At 39.1% G+C, this 14567-nt stretch overlaps 1 protein-coding gene across 2 annotated transcripts in view; it reads right to left on the minus strand.

The window, feature by feature from the left end:
- PLAA (phospholipase A2 activating protein) overlaps positions 1-14567 on the minus strand; it is a 49087-nt gene that overhangs the window by 20852 nt on the left and 13668 nt on the right. For both annotated transcript variants that reach the window (XM_002742986.5, XM_054256899.2), the window contains exons 2-6: positions 11598-11791; positions 4670-4770; positions 4462-4582; positions 2412-2579; positions 1688-1823 (exon numbers count right to left, since the gene is read on the minus strand). In XM_002742986.5, the coding sequence (XP_002743032.1) occupies positions 1688-1823; positions 2412-2579; positions 4462-4582; positions 4670-4770; positions 11598-11791 (720 nt within the window). The remainder of the gene's footprint in view (positions 1-1687; positions 1824-2411; positions 2580-4461; positions 4583-4669; positions 4771-11597; positions 11792-14567) is intronic.

Consider the following 14567-nt stretch of genomic DNA (forward strand, 5'->3'; position numbering starts at 1 on the left):
CAATGCTAGAGTAGCATTATAGAGTAATCTATGATCCTTCATCCATCTCCTCTAACTTGCCTTTTTTCTATGATATTCTATTCCAAATGTGATTGATGCCAAAAGAGTCATTAATAACATCTTTCAAACCAAATCCAAAGGCTTTTCAAACTTTCCATTCCTTGACTCCTCAAATACTTTTTGATACTGATGACAATCTCCCTCCAAAATCTCTTTTTCTGTCTCCCTAAAATTTCAACATTTGAATTCCTTTGTTCTGTTTAACCTACTAGCTTCTTTTTCTCTACTGATGGTATATCGTAAAACTCAGTTCTTAGTCTTAGTCTTCTGTTCCCCCCCTGTATTTCTTCCCTCAGAGAACAGTGTTCTGTGGTTTGCTTTTGGAAGCTTTGCGAAATCTTTTTCTTAGCCTCAGTTCTTACACTAGGCTCCAGTTCAAATGACCATGATCCACTAGCAAGAGTGTGGCTCACCACCACTGTAGACCTCAGGAAGTCTAAAGCCACAGTCATCACCTTCTCCACCTAACCAATTCTCCCACTTCTCCATTTTTATTAATGGGGACTTCCAATCACCAACAGTTTGAAGCTTTATCCTTTTCTTTCATCCTTTTTCTGATTGTTTTTCTTCTGGATTATCTCATTTATCTCCTACCCATTTGCATTGTAGGGCCAATGTCTTGTAACTTCACACTCCTACTGTACTTGCTTTCTAATTTACTTTCCTGTCCATTGTCACAGCAGTTAAATCAATCTACACATTTAATAATTCATAAGTTCTGCTTTAATCCTATTTCTCGCTCAAGAACCACAACACTTTAACCCTAAGCACTGAATCTAAAAAATGCCAGGCATGAAAGCACTAAAGATTCTCCAGAGTTAAGCCCCATTGTACCTATTATCCACTACCATTGTACCTATTTTTTTTTTCTTTAAGACGGAGTCTCTCTCCATCACCAGACTGGAGTACAGTGACGCGATCTTGGCTCATTGCAACCTCCACCTCCAGGGATCAAGTGACTCTCCTGCCTCAGCCTCCTGAGTAGCTGGGATTACAGGCAAGTGCCACCAGGCCCGGCTAATCTTAGTATTTTTTTTTTTTTAGTAGAAACAGGGTTTCACCATGTTAGCCAGGCTGGTCGTGAGCTCCTGACCTCTGGTGATCCACCCACCTCGGCCTTCCTAAGTGCTGGGATTACAAGCGTGAACCACTGCACCAGGCCCACCATTGTAGTTGTCATCCCAGCATTAGTCTTCCACCATTTTCCTTCACTTCCTATGCACGCTGCATTCATTCTCAGGAAGGAAACTTATACTGTTAGCTTCGACAAAAATTCACCTATCTTTCCTTACTCATAATCTTTCAAAATCCAATTCAAATTTCTTCTTCTACAGAAAGTTTTCCCACACCAATCTCTACCTTCTCTAACTTCTTTTGTAGTCACTACCTTGACTGCACAAGTTGCAGTACAATACTGGTATATCATGCATCACTTAGTGTGAAAGCTGTAATATCTACCACTGTTTTGTTTAGTATTTGAAGTGTCCATATAGTCTCCCAAGTCACCTGAAATTCCCTATGGCTTATCTCTGTACACTCTAGTGCCTACTGAAGGCCTAGACACCTAACATTTAATGACTGACTAAAAAGACCCCTGACATTTAATGACTGACTAGAATATAAATACCTCGCACCAACCACAATGTCACCATTGTCGAGCACACAGCAGCACCATACAGACTGAGCTGGAAGTCGGATAGTTTGAGCACATTCCCCATGTTTCCAGATTCTTAGAGATCTGTCCTCTGCTGTTGTCACAAAATCTAAAATTAATGAATACAGGAAGTATTAGTTTGAATAAGTAAAATTAAGTACATTTATACATTCCGTCTTTCTAGATAAACTGACTTTTTAAAACCCAAAGTGTTTTAAAATTAGTTTTAAATTTCATGTTTGTCACGTACAACATACACAACTTGAAAATCACTTTTTATTCATGTCACATCTTACAAAGTCTTTCTTCAGATACCCAAGAACTTTTTACAACACAACAATCTAATCTGAATTAATATAAAGATGGCTATACAGGTCAGGCACAGTGGCTCACACCCGTAATCCTAGCACTTTGGGAGGCCAAGGCAGGTGGATCATGAGGTCAGGGGTTCAAGACCAACCTGGCCAAGATGATGAAACCCATCTCCATAAAAAAATAAAATAAAATAAAAAGATGGCCATACAGTGTTCTCCTTTGTAAACAGGAGAAAGATACTTAGAAAATAAATTTACTAAATTACTCAAGCCACAAGACAGTAAATTGATTTAAGTAATCAGTCCCCCCCCCCCCATCTCACAAGTGGGATGGAATAATGCTCAATACAAAACATTAAATACATAGCATAAAATAATCTTACCTCTACAATTTGGAAAAACAGATATACTATAAATATAATTTGTATGTCCATAATATACTTCTAGACACTCGCCAGTGATTTGCCACCTTCTAACACTAGCATCGTTTGCACAGGAAAGAAATTCTGTTTCACTCAAAATTGCCAAACCTCTTACACAGTCTTCATGTCCTGCATTAAAAAAAACAATAATGCAAATCATTAAAATAGATAATCTGGTTGATGGCTCCATACATTTTGCCAACATTATAATACATATCAGTGAGTAGGAAAAATTAATTTTCAAGTTAGAGAAATCTTTTTTTTTTTTTCTATTGAAAGCCTGGTAACCAAAATTTGTATTTAAAGTTTAGCAATATTTTTTTTAATACCAGTCTTGGAAAGTTGCTTTATATTCATCATATCTTCTCCCAAAACCTCCATAAATAGTATTTTGGCCCCAACAATTCATTTTCACCCAATAATTCATTTTCAATTTTTCTTCCCCAATAACAAGAGTAATTCACAAAAAACAAATATTCAAACATAACGGAAATATACAACAAAGAGTAGCACATAAATTTAAGAACAAAACATTCTCTGAAGCTTGTGATAGAGATTAGAAGTCAGATTTCCCATGTTCAGTATTTGTTGACTTAGGTTAGCTACCACAGATAAATAATCACTTCATACATACATATAGTATATATGGAAGCGGAAACAGAAGGATGCTTAGTCAACATCCATTTTCCATCAAAAGATACTTTTTTTGTTGTTCTTTCCTTTGTTTTTGAGATGGAGTCTCACTTTGTCACCCAGGCTAGAGTGCAATGGCATGATCTCTGCTCACTGCAGCCTCTGCCTCCAAGGTTCAAGACATTGTCGTGCCTCGGCCTCCCAAACAGCTGAGATTAAAGGTGTGTGTCACCACATCTGGCTAATTCTTTTGTATTTTTAAAAGGGATAGGGTTGCCGGGCACGGTGGCTCAAGCCTGTAATCCCAGCACTTTGGGAGGCCGAGGCGGGTGGATCACGAGGTCAAGAGATCGAGACCATCCTGGTCAACATGGTGAAACCCCATCTCTACTAAAAATACAAAAAATTAGCTGGGCATGGTGGTGCGTGCTTGTAATCCCAGCTACTCAGGAGGCTGAGGCAGGAGAATTGCCTGAACCCAGGAGGCGGAGGCTGTGGTGAGCCGAGATCGCGCCATTGCACTCCAGCCTGGGTAACAGGAGCGAAACTCCGTCTCAAAAAAAGTAAAAATAAAAAAATAAATAAAAGGGATAGGGTTTCACCATCTTGGCCAGGCTAGTCTCAAACTCCTGGCCCCAAATGATCCAGCAGCCTCAGCCACCCAAAGGACTGGCATTACAGGTGTGAGTCACCACACCTGGCCAAAAGATACTTTTATCTGTATAAAAAGGGACTTCCTGCATATTATCCTGGGTATTTACCAACTTTTAAGGAGAAAATTCAAAAAGAGAGGGAAAACAACAACAATTAAAATTCACAGTAAAAATTTAAGTACCCTACAAATAAATCAGTGATATTACTATTAGACAGCATATGCATCAGTATAGGCATTATTTAATAGCTGGGGTTTAAAAAGAATACTCACCATAAACCACAACATAAACAAGACTGAAATTCGTTATAAACAATGCACTTCAATATAAAGGCACTAGTAATGCTTTCTTCCACATATGAAGATAACACTGCTGACTGACCATCAGTAAGGCTTATGATCAGAAGTTTCAGGCTATTAAAATGACAACCAGTATCAAAATGACAACCAAAAATATAACTATGTACCAAAAATTACATACATATTGGAGAAGCACATACACATATTACAGCTTATCAGACAGCTATTTATCAGGCTACACCTGGCTGTTTTATGAGAAGTCTCATTATATCTTTTTAAAAGGTATTAGATACTAACTCGTCAGACATAATAGCTTAAATATATTAATGTTTTTCAAATATTTTCATGCTTTTAAACTTCTGAGAAAAGAAAATCTGAGCAAATAAAAAGCAAGGATATTATAAAACTTGTCTACTCTGATCTTACCTGAAAAAGTCCTCTCGCATCTTCCAGCCTTCCACAGTTTAATAGTCTTGTCAGCTGATCCAGTCAACATTAAGCCCTGTTCAGGTAAGATCTTTACCGCCCACACTGCAGCTGTATGGCCCTGTGAGTAAAACGGGTATCAATTTAAGTTGCTACAGAATCATAAAATTTAATTATTCTTTAGAATATTTACACAGAACCACTGTACCTGTAAGGTCATCATGCACTTGTCATTCAGCCAGACTTTAGCAGTACTGTCCCATGAACCACTAAGTAATGTCCCAAATTTTCCAGATGATAGACTACAAACTAAGGAAAAAACATCATTAGATAACACATTTTTATACAGGAAAATGCTCAACAATGAAAATTACCAAAGCATTCCAATTTTAAAAACACTCTTTCAAGTGGCAGTATCTTAGCTAACTAAGGCTTAATTCAGCAGCGACACATAAGAGTACAGTAGTCAAGAGCAGACTCTGTTGCCAGACTGCCTGGGTGCAAGGCCTACCTGTGCCACTTACAAGCCACTTAACTGCAGAGATATTACTCAAACTCAAGAGTCCTTGTCTGTAAAATGAGGGAGCAGAACTTAAATGAGCTATACAATCCTTCCAGCTTTAACAAATCATAAAAGGGAGGTAACATAAATGATTTTGAAACCTGTTTATATAAATATTTAAGGTTGCTTTCATTAAAATGACCAAAAAACCTGCAGCCAAGCTCTATGTCCAACAGTAATGATATGGTTAATTAAATGTCTTACCTTCTTAATGTAGAATTATGCAGGCTAAAAATTACAAATGTGAAAAATTATGCCAGGCACAATGGCTCAAACCTGTAATCCCAGCACTTTGGGAGGCCAAGGCAGGCAGATTGCTGAGCTCAGGAGTTCGAGACCAGGCTGGGCAATGTGGCGAGACCTCGTCTCTACTAAAAATATTTTTAAAAAGGCCGGGCGCGGTGGCTCATGCCTGTAATCCCAGCACTTTGGGAGGCCGAGGTGGGTGGATCACGAGGTCAACAGATCGAGACTATCCTGGTCAACATGGTGAAACTCTACTAAAAATACAAAAAATTAGCTGGGCATGGTGGCGCGTGCCTGTTATCCTAGCTACTCAGGAGGCTGAGGCAGGAGAATTGCCTGAACCCAGGAGGCGGAGGTTGTGGTGAACCGAGATCACGCCATTGCACTCCAGCCTGGGTAACAAGAGCGAAACTCCATCTCAAATAAATAAATAAATAAATAAATAAATAAAATATAAAAAAATAAGCCAGGCCAGTGCCTGTAGTCCCAGCACTTTGGGAAGCCGAGGTGGGTAGATCACAAGATTAGAAGTTCAAGATCAGCCCGGCCAATATGGTGAAACCCTGTCTCTATTAAAAACACAAAAATTAGCCAGGCATGGTGACGGGCATCCCAAGTAGTAGTCCCAGCTACTTGGGTGGCTGAGGCAAGAGAATGGCATGAACCCAGGAGGCATAGGTTGCAGTGAGCCAAGATCGCACAACTGCACTATAGCCTGGGCAACAGAGTGAGAGTCCACCTCAAATGAACAAACAAAAAAACAGCTGGGCATGGTGGTATGCCTCTGTGGTCCCAGCTACTTGGAAGGCTGAGGTGAGAGGACTGCTTAAGCCCACGGCGCAGAGTTAGCAGTGAGCTGTGATCACATACCACTGTGCTTCAGCCTGGGTGACACAGCAAAATCCTCTCTTTAAAAAAAAAGGAAGAGGCCGGGCGGTGGCTCACGCCTGTAATCCCAGCACTTTGGGAGGCCGAGGCGGGCGGACCACAAGGTCAAGGGACCATCCTGGCCAACGTGGTGAAACCCCATCTCTACTAAAAATACAAAAAGTAGCTGGGTGTGGTGGCGTGCGCCTGTAGTCCCAGCTACTTGGGAGGCTGAGGCAGGAGAATTGCTTGAACCCTGGTGGAGGTTACAGTAAGCTAAAATTGCGCCACTGCACTCCAGCCTGGCGCCTGGCCACAGAGCAAGACTCTGTCTCAAAAAGAAAACAAAAAAAGGAAAAGAAAAAAGAAAGAAAAGAAAAATTAGCCGGGTGGAGTGGTTCATGCCTGTGATCCTAGCATTTTGATTGAGCTCAGGAGTTTGAGACCAGCCTGGGCAATACAGTGAGACCCCATCTGTAACACACACACAAAAATTTTTTTGAGACTCTGTCGCCCAGGCTGGAGTGCAGTGGTGTGATTTCGGCTCACTGCAACCTCCACCTCCTGGGTTCAAGCGATTCTCTTGCCTCAGCCTCCTGAGTAGCTGGGATTACAGGCACCTGCCACTACACCCAGCTAAATTTCTTTTTTTTGGTAGAGATGGGATTTTACCATGTTGGCCAGGCTGGTCTCAAACTCTTGACCTTGTGATTTGCCCCCCTCGGCCTCCCAAAGTGCTGGGATTACAGGCATGAGCCACTGCACCGAGCCTTAAAACAAAATTTTAAAATTAGGGATGGTGGTACAAGCCTGTGGTCCCAGTGAAAGAATCACTTGAGCCTGGGAGGTCAAGGCTGCAGTAAGCTGTGATAGCACCACTGCATTCTGGTACGGGCAACAAAGTAAGGCCCTCTCTCAAAAGAAAAAAGAAAACATATCTTAGGAAAGAAGAATATACTTGGGGTTCAAAGCACAGACATAAAGAACAATGGATTGGGAAACCCTCTTCCTCGACCAGAAGGAAGCAATCACAAAAGTCTCTCTACCCTGAGTTGAGACAGCCTCTAATTTAGATTTCCAAATAGCTCTAGATTAAAAACTCTTGTCTTGCACTGCTTCCTCTTCTGAATGAGAGTGTTTGCTCTCTCTGATTATCCTATTCCTTTTCCATAACTGAATATTGGGTATGGGTGACAGCTTACTTCTGAGCATCACTTCCCTGATGTTTAGAATACTTAGCATCACTCAGAGGAGACTTTCAGATTGTTTGATGAAGCTGAATAATTGATGACCAGAAAACATGCTGTGGTAATGCTCCCTTTTTGGACACATGGGAGGATGGTACTTTCTTCCTCCATTTGAAGTTAGGCACAGCCATGATACTTGCATTAGTCAACAGACAAAATGGTAGCTGAGATTTTCAGTCAGACACATGTTTTTGGTGGTTTTTTTAACTGATTTATTTAAATCCGCCATTACTGTGACACTCAAGGAAGGCAAATGCTTTTAAAAGCCAGTGCCTTATTAACCATGTTGTCCTTTGACTGCTGCAACTACTATTGAAGTACCTGTGGAGAGAAAGCCCCATCAGCCTGCATCCCTGAGAAAATCTGATGAACAGAGTCCCTTTATTAATTCATGTTGAACATGTAGGGTAAATGAGAAATACTCATATGTTACATCACTGAGATCTTAATAGTTGAAACTTGGGTGCTCTTTATATTCTTCCACAGACCAGCATAATATAACTGAATAAAATACCATTTCCCAGTAAAAGAAAAAAAATAGGGCTTCTTGGCAAAAGTGCTGGTTTCAGGTACAGAATGTACAAATTGAACCTAGAACATTCTGTAATATTAGAAAGCAAGGAAGACTAGTGAAGTTCTTATGAAAAGGTCATAGGAGTCAATTTAAAGAGGTTTCCAATGGCCAGATATGGAGCAATTTGAGAACTGAAAAGAAAAGATATTGAGAAAACAACTTCTGAAAACCAGTAAATAAGATGGAAGAAGGGTCAAGGCAAGCATTTATTCTGTCTTTTCTGTATAAAAGTCCCACATGGTAACCAGAATTAATGTGGAAAGATCTATACAAAAAAGTGTTGGTGATCAAATGCAGAAATATTAGAATTACAGTACAATTATTTTGTAAACCTTAATAAAATATTGAATCTAGGCAATGATTATCAGTAGCTGCTAAAAATGATGACTGTGCAAGGCTGATGGGAGGTTTAGAATGAATGAATGATACAATACTCGAACCCACTGATTGTTTTGTTTTTTTTTAAGATGGAGTCTTGAAGTGTCACCCAGGCAGGAGTGCAGTGGCGCAATCTCGGCTCATTGCAACCTCTGCCTCCCAGGTTCAAGCGACTCTCTTGCCTCCCGAGTAGCTGGGATTACAGGCACCCGCCACCACACCCAGCTAATTTTTGTATTTTTGGTAGAGATGGGGTTTCACCATCTTGGCTAGGCTCCTGACCTTGTGATTCGCCTGCCTCAGCCTCCCAAAGTGCTGGGATTATAGGCCTGAGCCACCACACCCAGCCCCACTAATCAATCTTAATATCCCAAAAAGATATTGTGTGCTTCCTGATGTGATACAACAGAAAATACAGAATACCTACAGAATACCACCTATACTGTTGCCAAAAACTTTAATCTGAACCTGATAAAGCTTCTAGATCTATCTAACAGCTTACAAGAAATACAGGTGAGTAAAGAACACACATTAAAGGAAACAAGCAAGCTTTAACCAGTAAAATTCAGATTGTGGGAAATTCTATAGCTAAAATAATCTGGTTTCAAACAGCAAGGAAAAAAGAAAGAAACTGACAGATTGAAAGATGTGGGGCCAGCCATGGTAGTTCATGCCTGTAATCCCAGCACTTTGGGAGGCCAAGGCAGGCGGATCACCAGAGGTCAGAAGTTAGAGACTAGCCTGGACAACATGGATCACCAGAGGTCAGGAGTTTGAGACCAGCCTGGACATCAAAGTGAAACCCTGTCTCTACTAAAAATACAAAAAAATTAGCTAGGCGTGGTGATGGGCACTTCTAATTCCAGCTACCTGGGAGGCTGAGGCAGGAGAATCACTTGAACTCGGGAAGCGGAGGCTGCAGTGAGCCAAAATTGTGCCACTGCACTTCAGCCTGGGTGACAGAGCAAGACTCTGTCTCCAAATAAAAAAAAAAAAAAAAAAGAAAGAAAGACATGGACCTTATATGGGTCATAATTCAAATAAACTATAAAAAAAGATTAATGAGACAACCAGGTAAATTGGAACATTCATTGGATAGTTGATAAATTAGTTTTTGTTTTGTTTTAGGTGTGATAATATTGTGGTTATTTCTTTGTAGAGGGAGAGGGAAAGAGAGTTTATCTTTTAGAAAGCTCAGCAAACTAATGCTGGTGAGCCACGTGTATTTGTATACCTAACAAACTAAGAATGGTTCTTATGTATTTAAGTAATTGAGAGAAAAAGCAGCAAAAGACAATCTTCTAATGTGTGAAAATTATATGAAAGTAGAATTTCAGTGTTCACAAAAACAGACATGTTCATTCCTTTACTGTCTATGGCTGCTTTGGACTACAGTGACAGAGTTGAGCAGTTATGATAGCAACCATATGACCTAAAAGCCTAAAATGGACTTACTATCTGATCCTTTACAGAAAAAAATTTGCCAATCCCTATTTTAGAGCCACATAATGAAGGATGTATTTATAAATGAAATAGAATATCAGAAATTTTAAAATAATGTAGCAGAAGGGGAAGATGAAACAAAAATATGATGTCTCAACTTTTGTATTTGATTTCCATAATAAAAATTTAAAAATCTTTATCACTCTGTATTGAAGATTTCTCACACAAACACACATACATGCACACAAACATTTAAAAAATTCTTTTTGTTTTTGGTTGGGCATGGTGGCTCATGCCTATAATCCCAGTACTTTGGGAGACTGAGGCGGGCAGATCACCTGAGATCAGGAGTTCAAGACCAGCCTGGCCAACATGGTGACATCCCATCTCTACTAAAAACACAAACACAAAAATGAGCTGGGCGTGGTGGTGGGCCCCTGTAATCCCAGCTACTCTAGAGGCTGAGGCAGGAGAATTACTTGAACCCGGGAGGCAGAGGCTGCAGTAAGCTGAGATTGTACCACTACATTCCAGCCTGGCAACACAGCGCAACTCTGTCTCAATAAATAAATAAATAAATACAAATAAAAAATTATTTTTGTTTTAAGAGACAAGATCTCACTCTAACCACCCAGGTTGGAGTACAGCGGTATGATCACAGCTCACTGCAGCCTCCAACTCCTGGGCTAAAGCAATCTTCTCACCTCAACCTCCTGAGTAGCTGGGACCACCATGTCCACCATGTCCAGCTCATTTTTAAAATTTTTGTAGAGATGGGATGTTGCTATGTTGCTCAGGCTGGTCTCAAACTCCTTGCCTCTAGCAATCCTCCCATCTTGGCCTCCCAAAGTGTTGGGATTACACACATAAGCCATGATGCCAGACATATTATTCAAATTCTTTAAAGGAATTAAGTTTAACGTGTTTATGAAACATGTTCCAAACGATTTCATTTATATTTTTTTTAAAAGTACACATACTACACTATTAAGCATGTCATTTTACAATAAAGAACTGTTAAAGCCACACAGAAATCCAGAATTGTCGTAGAATCAGGAATATATACAAATCACAGAAAATAATATTCAAATGTATTAAATACTCTTCAATAATAATACCAGAGCCCTAAACACATTCCTTCTGGGACTTTATTAGTTTCCCTGAGTAAATGTATTCATTGCATAAAACAGTTAAAAACCAAAGTCATGAAGTATATTGAAATTATACAGCTTTTTGAATCATTACTGAACACTTTATTTACTTATTATTTTTTTGAGACAGTGTCTACTCTGTCACCCAGGCTGGAGTGCAATGGCACAATCTCAGCTCATTGTAACCTCTGCCTGCCGGGTTCTGGCAAATCTTGTGCTTCAGTCTCCTGAGTAGCTGGGATTACTGGTTTGTACCACCATATCTGGATAATTTTTGAGTTTTTAGTTTCAAAACTAAAAAATATTTTTAAGTTTTTAAAAAAGACGGGGTTTCACCATATTGTCCAGGCTCGTCTTGAACTCCTGGTCTCAAGTGATCTGCTCGCCTCAGCCTCCCAAAGTGCTGGGATTACAGGTGTGAGCCATCGCTCTCAGCCAATAACCGAACACATTCCTTTTCACATAATATAAGCGTATCAACCTTTACTGATGACAACAAATTTGTAACAGAATTTACAGAACTAAGATAACTCAAAAGGGTCTCCATTACCAAGCCACAGCTACAGGTAAAATATAATAAAAACTTGAGAAAATGGATATGTAAATTTTACTCTCAAAGGGATAAAACTTCTTCAAATAGAAAAATACCAAAGTGTTATTATACTCACCAGTATTTTTGTGGCCTTTTAGAATATACAGTGGCATTGGACTGTCCAGTGAGAAAATGCATATATTGTGGTCATTTCCACCAGTGGCAATTAGTCCATGAGGGTAGATGTCACTTGAGGGTATGATGCATACACAAGATACAAAATTGGAATGGCCACTCATACAATGCATTTCGGTAAAGCCCCTGTTTGGACTGGAAAAACAAGATAATTAACAGATACATATTTGTACCTTGACTTAGCCTAGGACATAAACTGTCAAAGCACTCATTTTCATTTAGTTTCTAGACCAAACTTTAGAGTACGTACTAACTTAAGAATCCATTATTTTAAATTGAACCTTACATAATTCATATGACCTAATATAGACTCATATAAACTACTATATTAGATTAAGAGAAGTTTGGCTAGTGTTTCATTGGTAAGAGTACAAGGACCCATTAACATACAGAACAAGGGAGAAAGAGAGGGCAACAAATGTCTTAACTGGGTTTTTCTCAATCTCTATCTTCACTTCTACAAATTTAGTGACTGTTACCGTAAGACATCCCTGGTTAAATGAAACATACATGCAATTAAAATAATGAAATTTCTTATCAAGACATCCTAAATATAGTGAGAACTTTTTCACATTATGAAGCATTGACTTAGTGCCCAGTAGTATAGTACAGTATGTGTTTCTACATAGGTAGAAAAGGGGTATCCAAGCTTTTGCTTCCCTGGGCCACACTGGAAGAATTGTCTTAAGCCACGAATAAAATATACTAACACTAATGATAGCTGATAAGCTAAAACAAACAAACAAAGAAAACACCACCTAATATAGAAATATATGAATGGCTACAGTATATTATATAATGTTTATATTATATATATCAATGGAGAGAATATGTTAATAATTGCCTTGTGATTAAAATGATTACCAATTTGTTATATATATCAATCGCTTTGCATCACTGCCTTACTTAACAAGTTCAAATAACAGATTATTATTTACTGTGTGGAAAGCAGTAAGTTAGTTACTGAAAGGGATAAAAAGAATGATATCCCTAACTCAGCTAAATCAAAGACTTTGCAGTCTAGTTGCAAGAGATAAGACAAGTGCACATAAAGAGTTAAGATTCCCAGAAAAGACTTAAACTCATCTATTTCAGTTCCTTCCCAAATACCACTAAAAACAATAGTTAAATAGTTATGTTTTTAAATAAAGGTTAATTAAACCCAAAAGTCCAAGGAGATTGAAAAAAAAAGGCATGAATATAACTTTGAATATTTAAAGCTTACAGAAAAGTAGTAAGGGCCTTAGGAGACCTGAGTTCTAAGCAGGCAGAAGGACAACCAAAGAACCAGTTTACCAACAAATCCCCAACAGACTCAAGAACTGGAGAAAATTATAGAAAGTCAGCAGAGTAAGAAGCACCAGGCATCTGTCTTCCCACCTAGACAATAATGCACTGGCAGAATCTGTCTGATGTAACTATTATGAAACTCTGCAGTCAGCTGAAAGCTTGCAACTTCCAGGGTAAGGCTTGGGTTGTAAATTGAGGTTAATTTTCATCAGTGCCTCTCTTGGCACAGTATCAGTCACCCACACCTCAACCTTCTAGTCCCATGGCAGGCAGCCACGCATCTGTTCCTGGAGAACCTTGCTCACAGCTGCAGGTACTAGGGTTGGAGAAAAGGATGCTGTCCTCCAAGTATCAGAGGTCTGTTCTCTGGTCACTGATTGCTGCTTTGATCACAAAGCAACAACAAAGAGGCAAGTAGCCATTGTTGTTGCACCTCCCCCCATCGTTGCAAGCCTCCACCTCTCCAGCTGAAGTGACTTCCAATGGAATTTAAAGGGCTGATGCCCATTCCCTTAACACCTCCATTTTCCTCCTCTGGGAACCAGATGATAAAGACAAAGATATTCAAAAAGAACTACATATATGTAAAAATTTTGAAAGTTAAAGTGCTTTCCCTGCACGCCCAGGGAAAAGCACAGGCTCAGAAAAGACCTGAGAAGACTTACGAAGTTTATGCCTTCAGCTGACATTCGGAACAAAAACGCCCTACCACAACAATAAAAAGATAATACGAAACAAAGTAACAAAAAACAGCAAACCCTGGAAAAGGGGAAAAATATTATTAGATTCAATGTTCACTTTCAACAACAACAAAAAAAAATCACAAGTCATACAAATAAACAGAAAAGTATGGCCCATTCAAAGGAAAAATTAAGTCAATAGACGCTGTCCCTGAAAAAGGCCTGATCGCAGGTCTACTAGACAAAGACTTTAAAACAACTGTTTCAAACATGCTCAAAGAACTAAAGGGAGATAGAGAAAGTCAAGAAAACTATGTATGAAGAAAACTGAAGTATCAATAAAGAGGTAGAAAACATAGAATGAAACCAAAAAGAAATTCTGAAGATGAAAGATACAAGAACTGAAATGAAATTATTCGCTAGACAACATGAAGACAGATTCAAGCAAGCAGAATAATCAATCAGCAAACCTGAATATAGGACAGTAAAAATTATCAAGTTTGAAGAACACAAAAAAAGACTGAAAAAAACAATGCAAGAGCCTAAGAACTGGAACAACATGAAGTAGACCAACATACAAATTGTGGCAGTCCTAGAGAGAGGGGGAAAGAGAGAAGGGAGCAGAGAGATATCTGAAGAAATAATGGCTGGAAACATTCCAAATTTGACGAAAGACATGAATATAAACCTCCAAAGAAGCTCAACAAACTCCAAGAAGATAAAGAGACCCAGACCAAGTACATTATATTCAAACTTAAGAAAGACAGATACAAAGAATCTTGAAAGCAGCAAGAAAGAAGTGACTTATCACATACAAGGGATCCTCAATAATATAATCAGTAGATTTCTTACCAAAACTTTGGAGGTCAAGCTGGGTGCAGTAGCACACACCTGTAGTCCCAGCACCTCAGGAGACTAAGATAGGAGAACTGCTTGAGCAC

Source organism: Callithrix jacchus, chromosome 1 (assembly GCF_049354715.1).
Source record: "Callithrix jacchus isolate 240 chromosome 1, calJac240_pri, whole genome shotgun sequence".
Taxonomy (NCBI): Eukaryota; Metazoa; Chordata; class Mammalia; order Primates; family Cebidae; genus Callithrix; species Callithrix jacchus.